The sequence below is a fragment of the Hemibagrus wyckioides genome, linkage group LG01 (assembly GCF_019097595.1).
Source record: "Hemibagrus wyckioides isolate EC202008001 linkage group LG01, SWU_Hwy_1.0, whole genome shotgun sequence".
NCBI lineage: Eukaryota > Metazoa > Chordata > Actinopteri > Siluriformes > Bagridae > Hemibagrus > Hemibagrus wyckioides.
In genome coordinates this window covers 5,248,665-5,265,141 of record NC_080710.1, presented here as the reverse complement: position 1 = coordinate 5,265,141, position 16,477 = coordinate 5,248,665, and the positions used below count along the sequence as shown (strand labels likewise).

General features: G+C 38.5%; 1 protein-coding gene across 5 annotated transcripts in view; it reads left to right on the top strand.

Moving 5' to 3' along the window:
- Positions 1-8,520, top strand: part of grb10b (growth factor receptor-bound protein 10b) — a 66,641-nt gene extending 58,121 nt beyond the window's left edge. For all 5 annotated transcript variants that reach the window (XM_058383460.1, XM_058383285.1, XM_058383368.1 and 2 more), the window contains 8 exons: positions 595-705; positions 1,552-1,650; positions 1,763-1,840; positions 2,860-2,976; positions 3,081-3,147; positions 3,265-3,352; positions 3,453-3,546; positions 3,670-8,520. In XM_058383460.1, the coding sequence (XP_058239443.1) occupies positions 595-705; positions 1,552-1,650; positions 1,763-1,840; positions 2,860-2,976; positions 3,081-3,147; positions 3,265-3,352; positions 3,453-3,546; positions 3,670-3,816 (801 nt within the window). In that variant the 3' untranslated portion in view covers positions 3,817-8,520. The remainder of the gene's footprint in view (positions 1-594; positions 706-1,551; positions 1,651-1,762; positions 1,841-2,859; positions 2,977-3,080; positions 3,148-3,264; positions 3,353-3,452; positions 3,547-3,669) is intronic.
- Positions 8,521-16,477: the final 7,957 nt, after the last annotated feature.

Here is a 16,477-nt window from a genome sequence, read left to right as displayed (position 1 = left end):
TGATTTGGCTCAGACAGCAGAACGGAGGTTTCTGTAGTAACACTAAATATAATCTCGTGCTAATAGAAATTTTGTTGTTATTGTATAAGTACTGTAGGAAAAATATGATAATTGAGATAGAGAAAATTTAGTTGAGGGCACTTGCATTTGAAGTTTTTTGGAAGGAGTCACTAGTGTTAGTGCTTTGACACAGTCAGAAAGTTTTCCACCATGGAAAAATCTGTCATATGGTGTTGGCAGAATAAAACACTTGAGGATATGCTATTAACAGAAAATAATAAACTTAACAGTAACTCTGCTTTGTGTCATTGACATTTTTCTGTAACAGTACGTACCCTAGAGTTTTATTTCTTATTTACTGCCTGTATGGTGGTGTCTAAGACCTTTGGATGAACAATGTAAACTTTCACTGTGAACTAGAGATCCAGGGATTAAATTGCTTACTTGCTTGTTAGAGCCAGTATTTTCCATATTTTATCTTGTGGAATACCAACAGCATAAGTGTCCAGTTCCTTTTGTTCCTTCTGTATATTTAAATATTTAGTTTTCACCTAGCATTCTTTATGTCTCATGAATCAATATGACCTTCTGCAGGAGCCAAGGCACTTACAGTTACTAGCAGACCTTGAAGACAGCAACATCTTTACTGTAATAGCAGGAAAGAAGCTTCACAATGCGCCAACAGAGTACGAGTTTTGTATAAAGGTAAGATTACACCACGCTTCCCATCAGCCTTTTGGATTAAGGCCATTGCAGATCGTAAATATGAGTCATACACCAAAAAATTCTTGGCTGAGACCGCTCTTTGCTGTCAGGAGTTATTTTGGGATAGTCCCTTTTTTTTTTTTCCCTTCCTTTTTTCCCGCCTTTTTTTTCTCTCTTGCATACAGGAATGAACCTATGAACCAAGCACTGTGAGTTTCAGTATGTTGGTTATCAGTGTTTGGGCCAACATTTTGACTTTTAAAAAAACCAAGAGTATTTTTAATGCATTTTAAATTATATAAAATTACTTTTTAAAATTTTGATTTCATGCTGCTTTGCTTACATTATAGTTCAAAGACACATCCAAGCCCATGTTCCCAAATCATGGGGTTTGTTGTTTTTGTTTTGTTTTTTCCATACACATACAAATGCTTAGTCTGTAACAAAAACTGTTTGGCCTACCACTGTTATGACATTATGAAATCAGAAATGCCAACAAGAACATCCTTGCAAGTAGAGAGAAAATCTAGAATTTTACCACAAACCGCCCACTTGTTTACTATGGGCTTTGAGGCTCACAAAACATTAGTGTGAGCAAAAAGTCACCAGACATAAATGTCTCCTAGGTCTTTTCTCATTTAGTGAATTGCCTTTAATTCCAGTTGACTCTGACTACTGTATAAAGTGTAAATGCGAATTAAGAGATAGGCACTTTACATAACCAGCTGTCATTTTCATTGCTCTAGTTTTTGTGTTTCTATGCAGTTTGACATTGACATTGCAAGCTAAAGATTGGAATTTTTCTAATGGAAGATAACACACAAAGATAATTCTTGTCTTGATCAGCCCAACAAGGTCCGGAGCGAGCACAAGGAACTAAGGATGTTGTGTGCAGAAGACGAACAGAGCAGAACATGCTGGATGACGGCCTTCAGATTATTTAAGGTACGCCAAGCTATCATTTAACAATGTTTCCTATTTTGAAATAAATAAAGCAAGAACATTAAGTAAGGTTTGTTGAGGTCCTCAAACTTGTTGCTTCTTTCTCTCCATATAGTATGGAATTCTGCTTTATCAAAACTATAAATTCCCGCAGCAGAGAAAAGCTTTGATCTCACACTTCCCAGCACCAATGGTGAGTTCTCATCTTTTTATGAATCTGCTTTTCCTTATGAATCTGGATATTCTTTGCTGTGTGTGGGCTTGATGCTAAACAGGTGGCAGGATGTGTGGGTGTCTGAAGACCAGTTCCAGTTAGACCTTTTTTTAAGACCCCAGCAAGTATTTTGCATGCTTTAAATGTGTGTATACCGCACATCAAATTTACAAAATTTTGATTCTGATCGGTTCAAAGCTGTTCTTTAATTGTCTGTAACAGTAATTCTGACTGTGAGGTTTATATTAATGCGCTTGTTCTTATACTTTAACTTGGACCGGTGAGGGAATGACTGACTTGTTTCATGGATATTATACAACATTAAATGTATAATAAGCATTGAGTTAATTGTGTGTAGAATAAGCAGAATAAAACACTTGCTAAAACATGCTGTAATTAGGAAAGAATCAACTTTTTTGGTGGTGAGGGTACCTTGCCATTTGTATTAGTCTTTACTTTGTATCTTATATTACAGTTTTGTGAACTAACTTGGTCTTGGGTTGCTGTCTAATAGGACTGGTAGTGAAGAATGTATTGTTCCTTCTACTTTGTTTACATTTACTCTCATGGCTTGGTGTTTGACTTGTGAAGGGAATATCCTTTTTGCTCCTCCACATGTGAAAATGTTTTGCTCTACTTGGAGCTTTCTGAACTTATGACTCACCTTCCGGTGCTGTGGATTGTCCCATATGGATGCCCTAAATGGACACATTTTTCAACAACAGTTTCTATACCCAAGACTCACCCATGCTTCAGTGGATAATTTTACCTGCCTTCTATAGAAGTTGAGTTCCCTTTTGAGTCAGGTTTCCCCTCATGGTTTCTTCCTTGTGTCATCTGAGGTGGAGCTTTTCCTTGAACCAGGCTTGCTGGTTAGGGATAGAAATCTACATCGGGATCTCTGATGCTTTTTCAGTTTAATTTGAAGTTCATGTGAACTTTATTTCAGTGCATGTGAAGCAATGGATGAAGCTAATGTTTCCTCAATCTCTCCACAGAGGAGTGTGTCAGAGAACTCTCTAGTAGCCATGGATTTCTCAGGGACAATAGGCAGGGTGATCGACAATCCTGTGGAAGCTCAGAGTGCTGCTCTGGAGGAAGCCCATGCCTGGAGGGTAAGCATCAATATGCAAGGTTTATGAGAAGAGTCAGGCTTAGGTACAAGTTTGTGCCAATATCTATTCTTATTTGAAGTACTTGTGCTATTTTTTGGTAATAGAAAAGAAGTCAGCGCATGAATACTTTGGGGAGCCCTAGTCCACTCCACCCATCATCATTAAGTGGAGGTAAAAAATGTATACATGTTTTTCATGATTATCAACCCTGACTTGTTGATTCATGTTTAGGCAAAAAGTCTACAATACAGAATATTTACAAAATTTCATCTTTTATTTGCCACTCAGTGATACACAAAACTCAGCTTTGGTTTCACGGTCGAATCACAAGGGAGGAATCGCACAGGATGATGCACCAACAGGGCCAAGTGGATGGGTACACATTCTATTTCAAACGTATAAGGACACTATCAAATATACTTCTCATTAATTTTTATTTGTTTGTAATTTTTTTTATCGTTCTCTTCTGGGGTCAGACTGTTTCTATTGAGGGACAGCCAGAGCAACCCGAAAGCCTTCGTGCTTACCATGTGTCACCACCAGAAAATCAAACACTTTCAAATTTTACTGGTAAGCAATATACCACATGCAAAATTTCCGTACGAGAGTCTGTAAGAGTCTGTGCGAGATATAAAGCTTTATCCAGGCAACAGGTTTCTTGATTTGCATTGTCATTTGTTCTGGCAACTTCAGTGTGAAGAGGACGGTCAAATGTTCTTCAGCCTTGATGATGGCACCACCAAATTCACGGACCTGATCCAGCTGGTGGAGTTCTACCAGCTCAACCGAGGAGTCCTTCCTTGCAAACTCAAGCACCCCTGCACCATTGTGGCCTTATGACCCCATCCTCCAAACCTACCATTGGTTCTCTGAGAATCGGACTGTGTTTCACCTGGTTTAACGATGTGCACGTGACTGGCTGTCCACCGATAAGTACTCTGCAGGCGTTCCTGTATGATTTCCAGTGGAACTTTTAAGCACCAACAGGGCCATTATGAAGCTATCGAGATAGATCTTGGTTGCCTTGATCCACTGGTAAACTCAAAAGGTTCTTCCTCGTACAATCATCAGGGTGTCCTTTTTGATGATTTGAATATCCTGTTTGATAAAATCAGATGGTCTGCTCTGTTGGAAAGATCTCCATGAATATGGAAAATGGACCATCGCATGGTCCCTTGTTTTGGAAAGATTTCTAGACGGTGGAAGACAAATACCTATAGTTTGAATTTGACTTTGAAGCACAGTAAACAGCAAAGCTAGAAATGACGTAGTCAGAAATCCAAGAGTCATTTGAATTCACCTGCCTTTTATATTTTGAGATCTCCTTGAGATCTCCTGCACTCTCTATGAGTGCTTGGAGATGGAACGACATCTGTAGGAGGTCAAAGCACAGGTCTGTAAAAGAGACTTTGGACGTGGTTTGTGAGCGAAATCCTACATTTTGCTCTTTGCTAGGCCTATTTCTACAGCTTCCTCCATCTGGATCTCAAGAATGTTACACTGCTCATATGTTTTTATATATATATATATATATATATATATATATATATATATATATATATATATATATATATATATATATATATATATAAATATTATGTATGTGTGTGTATAGTTTATAAGCTCTTTCAGATTACTGTCCACTTGACACAGTCCTCTGTTTTGACTTTGTGTCACTGTAAAGCCTCAGCTAATGTCCAAATGTTCCACCACCCTTTGAGAGACACCATTTAAACACTTGAAGCACCCTCTGCTGGCCGTCCAGGGTAACACAGCCTGAAGTGGGTGCTTGGATCAGCTTCACTACTGCCACCTTTAGAAAGGGCACCTTGAAGTGGACAAAAATTGGAAAAACAGTGGAAAAATAACCACTATGATCCCCTGATGGCAAACTGCAGGGAGCTCCGTTATAACGGATGCCGTCTTTTTTCTTTTTCTCAGATGAAATCAAGAGGCAGGAATCACCAGATCTGCTTGTTTGTCATTTCAGTGTATTGGTAGATCAATAGGACAGTGCACTGTGAAGCTTCCAGAACAGCTGGGGCTCTGTTTCCTTTACTGCCTTGTTCAGTAGTAGCACGATATATGGACAGATTTGTAACAATATTTTTCAAATTGTGACTTTATGGAAGAGCCATCTTCTTTAGTATTTACATAATAACATATTAAGCTAGATGGAAAAGGCCTGGCCGCAGTGTCTACGAGCTCTGCTGAGTGATCATGATTACACAGATATAAATGCAAATGATGCAATCATTTTTAAGTGTTGTTTCCGTGGATCTATTTATTTATCTGGATCTGAATGATTACTTGAAATTTTAGTGAACTTCTCAGCGCTGTTCCGTACTGCTCTTCCACCGTTTTTTTTTTTGTAAACGTATTGAGCCTAATGTATTTTTTTCACCTAATATCAGAGATTTCTTATACTAACCCTGTTTTATTGAGCTCTTCACCATTATCTGCTGTATTGTTGCATTACAATTTTGGCCTTGCTATCATCACCATTATATTCAAAAATACAAAAGTTTTGTCGTTCGTAGTTGTTGACATATTTCCCCTTTGTTCACTAATTTTATTCATTCTTTCATGAGAAAGGAAAAGACTCATTTTTTTTTTCTTTTATTTTAAGATTTGCACATTATTACATTAATGAAAATTGGATGATTTTTTTTCCCAGTTTTTTTGTGCTAAAGAGGACGGGGGGGGGGGGCCTCAGATCGGTCTGCCACAACCCCACTGAATTATGAGGAAACAAAAGCAGACTTTTTTTTTTAAATGTACTAGCACTTTTATATATCTACGAAGATTCCGCTCCAGAATGAAAGCTGAAATGCAGCGTTGCTTTTCATTTGTGACATAAGGACAACGTGCCACACTGAAAAGTAAAACCACTGAAAAGCATTGCTTGTCTCTCAGCAGGGGGCGACTTTGCATTTCTCGTGTTGTGTTGCGTTTCACTTTCATCAGGACGTTGCAGTTGTGCCACACTGAAATGTGATAACTGTCCGATCCAGTCTTGGCCCAAAGGCACACTCGTCGGGGGAAGAGTTTGTATTTGATGAAGGGCCTAAATGCATCTTAAAAGGAATATCTAGCCGAGGAAAGCTCTGCTGATTCATGTTAACTAGATGTCGGACCCTACTTTCCCTGACTTTCTTGGAGTAAAAAAAAAAAAACATACTTTTCCATGTTACTGGAGTAGTACCCTCAGGGTAAATGATTTAAGCTACACATCTGGATCTTATGAAGCTGTCTTGTACTTTTTAATTAGCCTTTAGTATATAATTTACATGCAAATATCCAGGTCAAATTAACACAAAAGTTACAAACGGTGTAGCCTTGAGGGCACCAACCTAGCAACAAGAAAACCGTTTAGGACAAATCTCAGTAAAAGCGATGATTCACACAGGTTTCCGTCGTTTTTTTTCCTGCTTTTATCCTGTTCCATTCTTTAGTATCTCGCTTTAAATATCATATACCCTGCTTTTGTTTTGTTTCGCTTATGCATTTTTTGTTTTTAAGGGCTCTTTAAGCTTTACTAAAAAAGGGAAATCCTCCATTGTAGGATTTGATTTGTAGGAATATAAAATTGAAGAATTCTCACTTTGGGGCTGCTTGGTGCAAAGGTGCCATCGTGGATGGTTTAGTCATAGCATTTACCATTTGTTTTGTTTTTTTAAACGATGTGTTTTTTCTATGACTCAATCCTGTTTTTTGTTTGTTTTTTGTTTTTAAACAAAGCAGCAATCAAACCAAACAAAATTTGCTCAGCAGAAAAGGCAGTTCGCTGAAGGGGAAAGGGCACAAATGAGATGCATTGGCTTCTGATGATGATTATCAGACTTCATCTACTTGTGCATTGACTTACAAATTTACAAACCTCTTTCTTATTAGCCAGTAGAAAATAAATGTGCCGGGAAAAAATGGTGGCACTAATGATTATTGAGCCTTACTTTACCCTTGCCGTTTTCATATTGTTGCTTGGTTGCAAACCTGGAAACAATATGCCATGTGACGTCCCCTGACATTTTAAGATTTCCTTGTTATTGTATCGCTCGGGATTGATTTGTAGCAATACCATTTTGGCTCAATCTATAATTAAATCGATGTCTAACTTCATCCAGTTATCCATTTTCGTGCTGCTTTTGTCCTCACTAAAATGACCCACATTCTGAATCTAACACCTTGAACTCACATTAATATTTCTGTCATTTTCACAACACTAATAATAATAAAAAAAATTGTTCTTTATGGCTACACAATAAAATCATTAAAAGCCTAAAGAATTGACACTGTATTTAAGGTTTCCAATCACTATATTCATTTTTGTTTTGTTTTTCACAATGGCTTACAAAATGAAGAAACTTGACCTTTTTTGGAGGGTGGGGGTGGTTCTGTGTCCTTTTTTTTTTTTTTTTTTTGATTTTGTAAAGTGTAAATACAATGGTTTATTCAGTTTCTCAGTGTTCAAGGTCATTTAACATTTATTTAAGCTGGTAAAAAAAAAAAAGAAACTGGAGTCTGGGGTGAGCTTCTTGTGGTCACAGTAACTATTAAGCTAAAAAAAATTATTATTTTTTTCCACAGAATACACTTTGATAATGCTAACTTAGCCTTCATGGACAGTGTGTTTTTGTTTATGCACAGTGAAAGCTTAAGCATAATGTCCTGATGTTCAGATGAGCTGGTGTCGTGAATCGTTTACAGTGTTGAGAGTACATCAGCGTATTAAAGAGAAATGAATGTAACTGGGTTGCTCAGGGTTGATGTGGAGACTGATGAGGCCCAGTCCCCAGAAGGACTGGTGCCATTTCTAGAACTTTCTATATACTTTCTAGTCTTTTTACCTTTGACAGCTCTTGGTGTTATCATTGAGTTTTAGGATATAGCGGTCTTTTCTAGTTTTTGTGTTTTTCATACTGTTCAATCCTATATTGAACGTGAAACAGTGCTAAAATATTAGTTTCTTCTTGGTTTTAGCTTTACTTGTATTATGAAGCATAAAATCCAGCAGGTGCCTCAGACCTTTACCCTTGTCTCCATTTACACCAACACACTAACCAGATTTTTGTATATATTAGATGGCTAAGACCGGTTTCTGTCTTTCATATCTATATGGACAATAGGGCAGCAGTCTTAATCTGAGACAACTAAAACCTCCAGGTCTGGTGTCCACTTATACACCAGATGTAATCTGGGGGTGTCACTGGATCTTAATGACCTGTAATGCGTAAGCCCCTTTCTTTAGTAACAATAACGTGCATCTTCACTCCTCTTGTCACCATGCAAAAAAAGTGTGACTGTACATGTACATACAAATAGATATATAAATAAATATATGTTTTTCAGGGAATTAAAACAAAAAGCAAGAAAAAAAGCTTTTCCCTTTTTTTCTGTCTTGATAATGTGCTTTTGCTTGGTCTTGTAAATAGCTGAATGGCTTACAAATGCTAACTGTAACCTTTTCAGGTATTTTTGTACAAATAAGGGTCTGCTATATTCTGTTTATTGTAAGTAGAATAAAACATTAATACATTGCTATAACTTGTCTGGGCTCATGTCATCTTAGCAAGTGAGGTTTAACATTGAAAAATTCAGTTGAAAAATAAGACGGGCAACATGGTGGTGCAGCTGGTAACTTTTCTTGTTTACAATTCCAGGGTTCCTGGTTTGAGCCTGAGCGTTGGGTCTTGTGTATGTACATTTTCACATTTTTTCCTGTGCTCACATGAGTGAGTTTTAATGCAGGTAGGTGAATTGGCCCTAGATGTGAATGTTTGTGTAAATTGTTCCCTCTGATGGATTGGTGGTCCATCCAAGATGAATTCTTCCACTTTGCATCTAGTGTTGTCAGGATTGTCTCCAAATCTGCCAAATCCTGTGATTTTTGTGTCCACTCCCACCCACTCCCGCAAACATTCCATCACAGCTTATTAAGATTGTGTAAAAAATGTGCACAAACATTACAGAATAATAACATAACCCATTACATAAACCATCAAACTGATAGTAAAATAAAGTAATGCTAAAGTAAAGCACCACACATATTTAAGCATATGCATATAACAACTCCTAATTATACCAGTTAAACTGACACAATACTCAAAAAAGACAATATTTACCTGAATTACTTATGAAATAAATATTAAGCAAATTAAACATAAAATAAAAATATCTAATGAATTCAATTCTGAGTTACTTGTTCTAGCCTACTCCAGATTGCAGAATGTTACTGATTACAGTCCCAGGCTTGAGCGTCTGTCTTCCAAGATCTGCCCACATACACTAAATGCCCTCTGACAGTGTGCTTGATGCAGGGACACTCAAAATAAAGCATGCAAGTTTTGACAGCGCAGGAAAGTGCTCTCTGTTAAACTTTCAGGCCATTCAAGAACACTCTGTCTGGATCTGGGTTTTCTGAGAGTTGGGTGCTGATATATTTCAATATTTCAGCATCGCTAGACTTTGGCACATGGTGTGGTATGCCTAGGACACAGGGCTTTCAGTCTGTAGTGTTGTAGTGTAGTGTATTGCTTAGTCTTCTCGCTTCCAGCTGCAACCACCATCTAGCTCCTTGAAAAAAGAGGGGACAAATGACAAATGACAAATCCAGAGCTGGGGTACCCCAGCTATGGGTGGAATAATGGGACGGACAGACAGGGTTCCCTAGCCTTGGTTAACAGCCAGTCCAAAGCTATGTCCATACCTATGACTGAGGATCTCACTGTCACCATCTCAGCTTGCTGTGCCATGGCAGATGAACCTTGGTGTAAAGGGTGGGGCCAGATCTGCACAGACTGCACTCCACCTTAAACCTCCACTGTGCAGGCATGAAGGACAAATCCATGTTCAAAGTCACCATCAACCCAAGCCCTGTAGTGATTGGAAAGGGGCGAAAACAGCAAGTGGAAAATGCCACTGGCAGCCACAGTTCCAAACCTGCATACAGGCAGTTCAGGATCTTGGTCACTTGATAACCTGGGGACAACAGCATCATTCGGCACACCCTTAAAGGGGCCTAGATAGTGTGGCCTAAACAAAGCTTGACCCCCTACTTACCCTGTTGGCAAACCAAGGTCAACGAGCATCTACTATACGATGGGTCAAAAACCCAAATTAAAAATGGGTCCACACCCTCCCAAAAGGGTGTAAAGCATATAAATGTTGCATGCTGGAACATCAGTGCCACTCAGCCTTGATTGCACATGAGCTAGCCAGACTTAACATTGACATTGCAGCACCCAGTGAGGTTCACTTCTTAGATGAAGGTTGTCTGAAAGGGCGAGGAGTGGCTTACGCACTCTACTGGTCAAGAAAATCAGCAGCCGAAAGACGTCTTTCAGGTGTTAGATTCATGATTTGCAGCTCAATTGCCGCAAATTGCCGTTTGATACTGTGAGCAGAGCAGGCTTGTGGCAGATAATGAAGCATCTCTGGTGCCCTCCAAGGTTTCTCAGCATAGTCACCCAGTTGCACGAGAACCATTCAGATTCAACAGTGACCTTTCAGAACCTTTACGGATTGGCACTGGCGTCAAACAAGACTGTGTCCTTGCTCTGACAGTCTTCAGCATCTTTTTCAGCATGGCCGTCACAGACATAGATATGGAAGATGCCATCCACATCCATTACTGCTTTGACAGCAGCCTGTTTATCCTCAGACATCTCCAGTCTCACACAAAAGTCCATGAAAAGCTGATGAGAGCTCCTCTTTGGAGATGATGCTGCACTAGTTGTGCGCACAGAAAGGGATCTACAGTGCCTTATATCATGTTTCGCCGATGCAACCAGACAGTTTAGATTGATAGATAGAACTTTGCAAAGTACAGGTACATAGCAACAAAATGCTGTTTAGCATCTACCAGAAGTGCAAATAGTAGAAATTGTGCAAATGAACAAGTGCAGATAAAAATGTAAATATGTACATCAATAAATAAATAAGGCTGTCAGAATGTGCATAAAGAAGTATGTGCAAGTTGTATTTACAGCGGATAAAGTGTCGCGTGTAATTATAAATTGTGCACAAATGTGTGCATTATGTACACTACCAGTCAAAAGTTTGGACACACCTTCTAATTCCGTGGTCTTTCCTGATGTTTATTTCTTTCTACATTGTAAAACAGTGCTGAAGGCGGCCAAAATACACAATAATGTCCTTTGAGCAGTTGATATTGAGATGTCTGCTACTTATGCTCTGTAAAGCCTTCATAACGGCTCTAATCTGAGGTGATGTTAATTGGTGATTTCTGAGGCTGGTAACTCTAAATGAACTTCTCCTCTGCAGCAGAGGTCAGTTTTGGTCTTGCTTTACTGGGATGGTCTTCATGTGAGCCAGTTTCATCATGGTGCTTGATGGGTTTTGGAAATGCACTTGACAATACTGTTCTTGCAAGAACTATTCCAGAAGACCTGACCTTCGTGTCTTAAAATAACAACTGACTGGTTTTTCTTGTCATTACATATGGATTACTTAAGTTCATGTGTGTTATTTCGTAGTTTTAAAATCTCCAGTATTGTTCTAGAATGTAGAAAATAAAAAAAAACATTTAAATCCCTAAACAAAAAACATTGAATTAAAAGGTGTCCAAACTTTTGACTGGTAGTGTACATTGTATGTACAACAGTAACAGAGATAATATACAGTGTTTATACAGAGAGTATATATAAATATAGTATATATATATATATATATATATATATATATATATATATATATATATATATATATATATATATATATATATATATATATATATATATATGTAGACATAGATAAACTAGGTATAACCTATGAAGTGGACAATATGTACATTATAATTATATTACACAGAGAAAAATTTATAACAGAATGTACAGGGTGGAGCAGAACTGCAAAGTGGTAAGTGTAGTAAGACATGAATGTCCTAGTAGTGTAGTGTAGAGTTCAGTAGATTTATGGTTGAAGGAAAAAAACTGGCCCTAAACCTGCTGGTTCTGGTGCGGATGGACCTGTATCTCCTCCTGGATAGAAGCGAGGTTAAACAGTTTACAGTATGACTCAGGTGGGAGGAGTCCTTGGTGATTTTGTGTGCTCTGTGCTCATGGAACACCATGCTGACAGGCTTTGGATCTCCTTCCTGTAGGCTGATTCATAGTTGTTGCTGATTTAGCCAAAAACTGTGGTATCATCTGCATATTTGATGAAGATGTTGGAGTTATGCCGCGGAACACAGTCACGGGTGAACAGGGAGTAGAGCAGTGGGCTCAGCACACAGCCTTGTGGGACGCCAGTGTTCAGGATGAGGGTTGAGTATATGAGCTTAGCGATCAGTTTACTAGGGATAACTGTATTAAAAGCATAGCTGAAATCAATGAATGACATCAGAATGTATGTATTGTTACTGTCCAGGTAACAAGATAACTGGTAACTGAGAGCTTGATGAAGAGCAGTGGAAATAGCATCCTCTGTTGACCTATTTGGGCAGTAGGCAAACTGGTGTGGGTCCAGTGTAGATGGGAGACATGCTATGAGGTGACTTAGAACCAGTTTCTCAAAGCACTTCATAAAAATGGGGGTGAGTGCAACAGGGCGGAAATCGTTCAGGCACTTCGCAGAAGAATGCTTGGGCACTGGTATGATGGTTGTAGTCTTCAGACATGTTGGAACAGTGTCCTGGGTCAGTGACAGGTTGAAAATGTCAGTGAAGACTTGTGCCATTTGGTCAGCACAAGTCCTGAGCACACATCCGGGTATGCCATGAGAACCAGTTAGGAGTTAGCCTAAAGAAAACTGAAGTTCTGCACCAAACATTACCAAGGGACCTTTCCCACCCTCCAACTACGCTGAGCTGGCCATGTTTGCAGGGTGGAAGATCACAGACTGCCCAAGATCATCCTCTTCTGAGAATTGTCATCTGGCCGACGGGGCAGAGGTGCACCAAAGAAACGGTACAAAGACTGTCTAAAGACATCCCTCAACACATGCAACATAAACCCTAACAAATGGACAAACTCTGCATTCAATCATAACCTGTGGTGGCTGTCTGCTCCTTTAAATCCTTCCATATCGCAACACTGTCAGCTAAGCACCGCAAGAGAAAGGAACGAGGTCCTGCCACCACCTCAACTCCATCCCAGACCTTCACATGTAGCTGTTGTGGCTGAACCTGCCTCTCATGTATTGGCTTTTCCAGTCACATGTGCACCTGCAGTAGACGTGGGCTGCAGCCTTCATAGATCTTCGTTCACGATGCCAAGCCTTGATTGAGACACTGTGGCTCTGCCTTCCCAGTCTGTAAATGGTCAGAGGAGATTTGCTCTTTGGCTGCTGGTGGCTCATTCTCTGCTGTGACTGGAACGAAGTCAAACCTTGTGTATAATTTCATTTGTACCTTTGGATTAGATAGTAAAAAATATTAGTAGTAGTAGTAGCAGTAGTATTAAATATATATTTTTATTATTAAAATTTGTCTTCTTTTTTTAATGCTCTTATTCAAAGTTATTATTAAGATTTTATTCTTTCTTTTTTTTTGCTTTTTTTTTTGCTTTTTTTTAAAATTGTAACTGCATTGTGTATTTTTTATGATGTCTTTTCAAAGCATTTTAGTTGTTTTATAGTTAGGCCTGAATTCTCATAAATATGAAATATGAAATATGAATTGAAATATGAAGTTTACTTTAGAATAAGTCTACAAACAAGACGGCCCATATCGTAATATTTTAAACTGTATAGTCTATATTATGTATTCATTCATTATTCTATGTATTCATATTTTATGAGTCAGGAACTTTTAGATGATCCTGTAGATCATGTAGAGGGGATTTGCTGATGTGTTGCTAGTGACAATTAGTTCTTCTAAATGAGAGGCACACAGACTGGTGAATTCTGAGAGCACAGGCTCAAGGGATACTGCTTGGCAGTGTTCAGTGAGTCTGACGGACTACTGCAGCGCAAGTGATGTGCTTGGAGTGGAGTTGTCAGACCTGAGGAATAACTTGAGAAAAGCAACCACTGTTTTCAAAGTGTTTTCATTGATCTCTTCAATTCTTTTGTAATGATTATTTGTCACCAGTAATGCGGAAATCACTGCATGCTGTTGCAGTATTGAATCAAGCATATCATAATTTGAATTTCACCTGGTCTCGATGGATTGCTTGAGGAATGTCCTCAATATATTCTGCAGACCTGCAGAATGTTTTGCATTGGTCAACAATTCAAACAGCTGAGGTGTCTTGGGCAGCATGTCTGGGGCAAATGCACTGGACAGGACAATGTTCAGGATGTGTGCATTGCAGTTTAGTCTGGTGGTGTATCCACGCAGGGCAGCAACTATGTTGGTTCCTCGGTTAGGGACAAACAACACGGGCAAGTAGTAGTGACATGTCTATTCGAAACGTTTCTGGAACAGCATGTTCCTGATGTTCTCTGTTGTTTTTGACACACCATTTTCGAAGGGAGTCGCAAACAACACCCTCAACATGAGAAGGAAGTCATTGTTTGTGATTGTTTGTGTAATGAATGGTGCTAGATAGGAATGAAGTTTTATGGTAATCCTCAGTCTATATATCTGTTGTGATGGCACATCTATACGTTTCAATGATGTTTGACAAAAGTGTTCTGGCACGTATTCCAAATTATTAAAAAGTCTTCATTTGAACTAAATTTTTCATTCTACCTCTGCCTTCCCTGGTGGTTGGTGTCTCCAGTTTTATCCACAAAGAGCTGTTGTGGGTGCAGGTTTTCATTTCGATCAATCAAGAGCCTCGGCTGATTCTACCTGTTTTAATCAGTTCATCTTCAACTCAACTCTATTGGCTATCAAGTGTAGCTCTTGGTGTTTGGAATTAAAAGCCCTCTGTTGTAAAGTCTAACCATTGACCACTAGGTGTCAGGCAAGTACTAGAGTGCTCTGTACGTTTTTTTTCAAATGCACAAAAAGCTTAATACTAGCTGCTAAACATCAGGGAAAGTGATTTACACTCTACAAAACTGAATATCAAGATCAAAATATGTACATTTATTTTGTATATTATGATATCTGCTTACAAGAGGTCAATATTAAATGCTGATTGTTTAAAGGAACTGCTAGCTTCCTGTAAAAGGACTTTTTAATTAAATAAAATAAACATTAGATTACTTAATTTCAAAACATGACATCATCCTTATAATAGCTGTTCCTAACAGTGAAAATATGAAGAATATGAAGAAAACATTTTATATTTTGTCATACATTTTGGCTTAAAATGCATCAATGCAATGTTAAAATCTTTGATGATCCCATTTGAAATAATCATGCCATGATTATAGCACACAGAGATAATTATATTACAGTAAAAGAATCACATTTGAAATATTACATAATTTCTAAAATGATCACTATTTATAATTTAAAATATTTGGAATTAGCAAGACGTTTGTAAAACTGATTGAACAAAAACAAGTGTATTTTCTAAAAAATGTGAAAACCAAAATTTATCGGGGGTTATACAAATGAGCAGTTATTGATTTGAACTTGCATCTCTCCGATCAGTAATGCCTTAGCCACTAAACTACTGATGCCAGTGTCTATAGTTTAGCTGTAACATTTACAGTTATTGTCAACTTTCAATGCCATATAGGGGATGGGTGAAAAAGGAAAGAGGTTGTGGAATTTCAGACTCTTGCTTCATGTCCTCCCTGTGTCTAAATGGGTTCTCTCCAAAGGAAGAAGCTTTTATTTGTTACATTCACATTTATAGCACAGCAAATTTATTTCACATATTCAGTTTACTTGAGAGTTGGAGTAGAGTGGGTTCTACTGCCTTCCACCACCTCCTAATAAGTTACTCAGATCCTTAATCATTGTCACCACTGCCTTGCATGCCCCTTGTATGGTGGATTGGCTAAATTGCCCCAGGCATGAATGAGTATGCAAATTATGCCCTCCAATACACTAGTGTCCCATTCCAGGTAAATGCTCTCATATATAGTGCATCCACTGTATATGAGAGCATAACATTTTATGTTACAGCCTTATTCCAAAATGGATTAAATTCATTATTTTCCTCAAAATTCTACAAACAATACCCCATATGACAATGTGAAAGAAGTTTGTTTGAAATCTTTGCAAATTTATTAAAATAAAAAAATGGAAATATCACATGTACACAGGTTTTCACAGCCTTAGCCATAGCACTCATAATTGAGCTGATTGGGAATGATTTGGAAAGGCACACACATATATACGGTCTCACAGTTAACAGTGCATGTCAAAGCACAAACCAAGCCATGAAGCCCATGGAATTGTCATTAGAAGACTGGAATCCTCCAAGACAGGATTATATCAAGGCACAGATCTGGGGAAGGGTTCAGAAAATTTTCTGCAGCATTGAAGGTCCCAATGAGCACAGTGGCCTGCATCATCCGTAAATAGAAGAAGTTTGGAACCACCAGGACTCTTCTTAGAGAAGGCTGCTCAGCTGTGCTATCAGGGGAGAAGGGCCTTAGTCAGGGAGGTGACCAAGAACCAGATGGTCACTCAAAG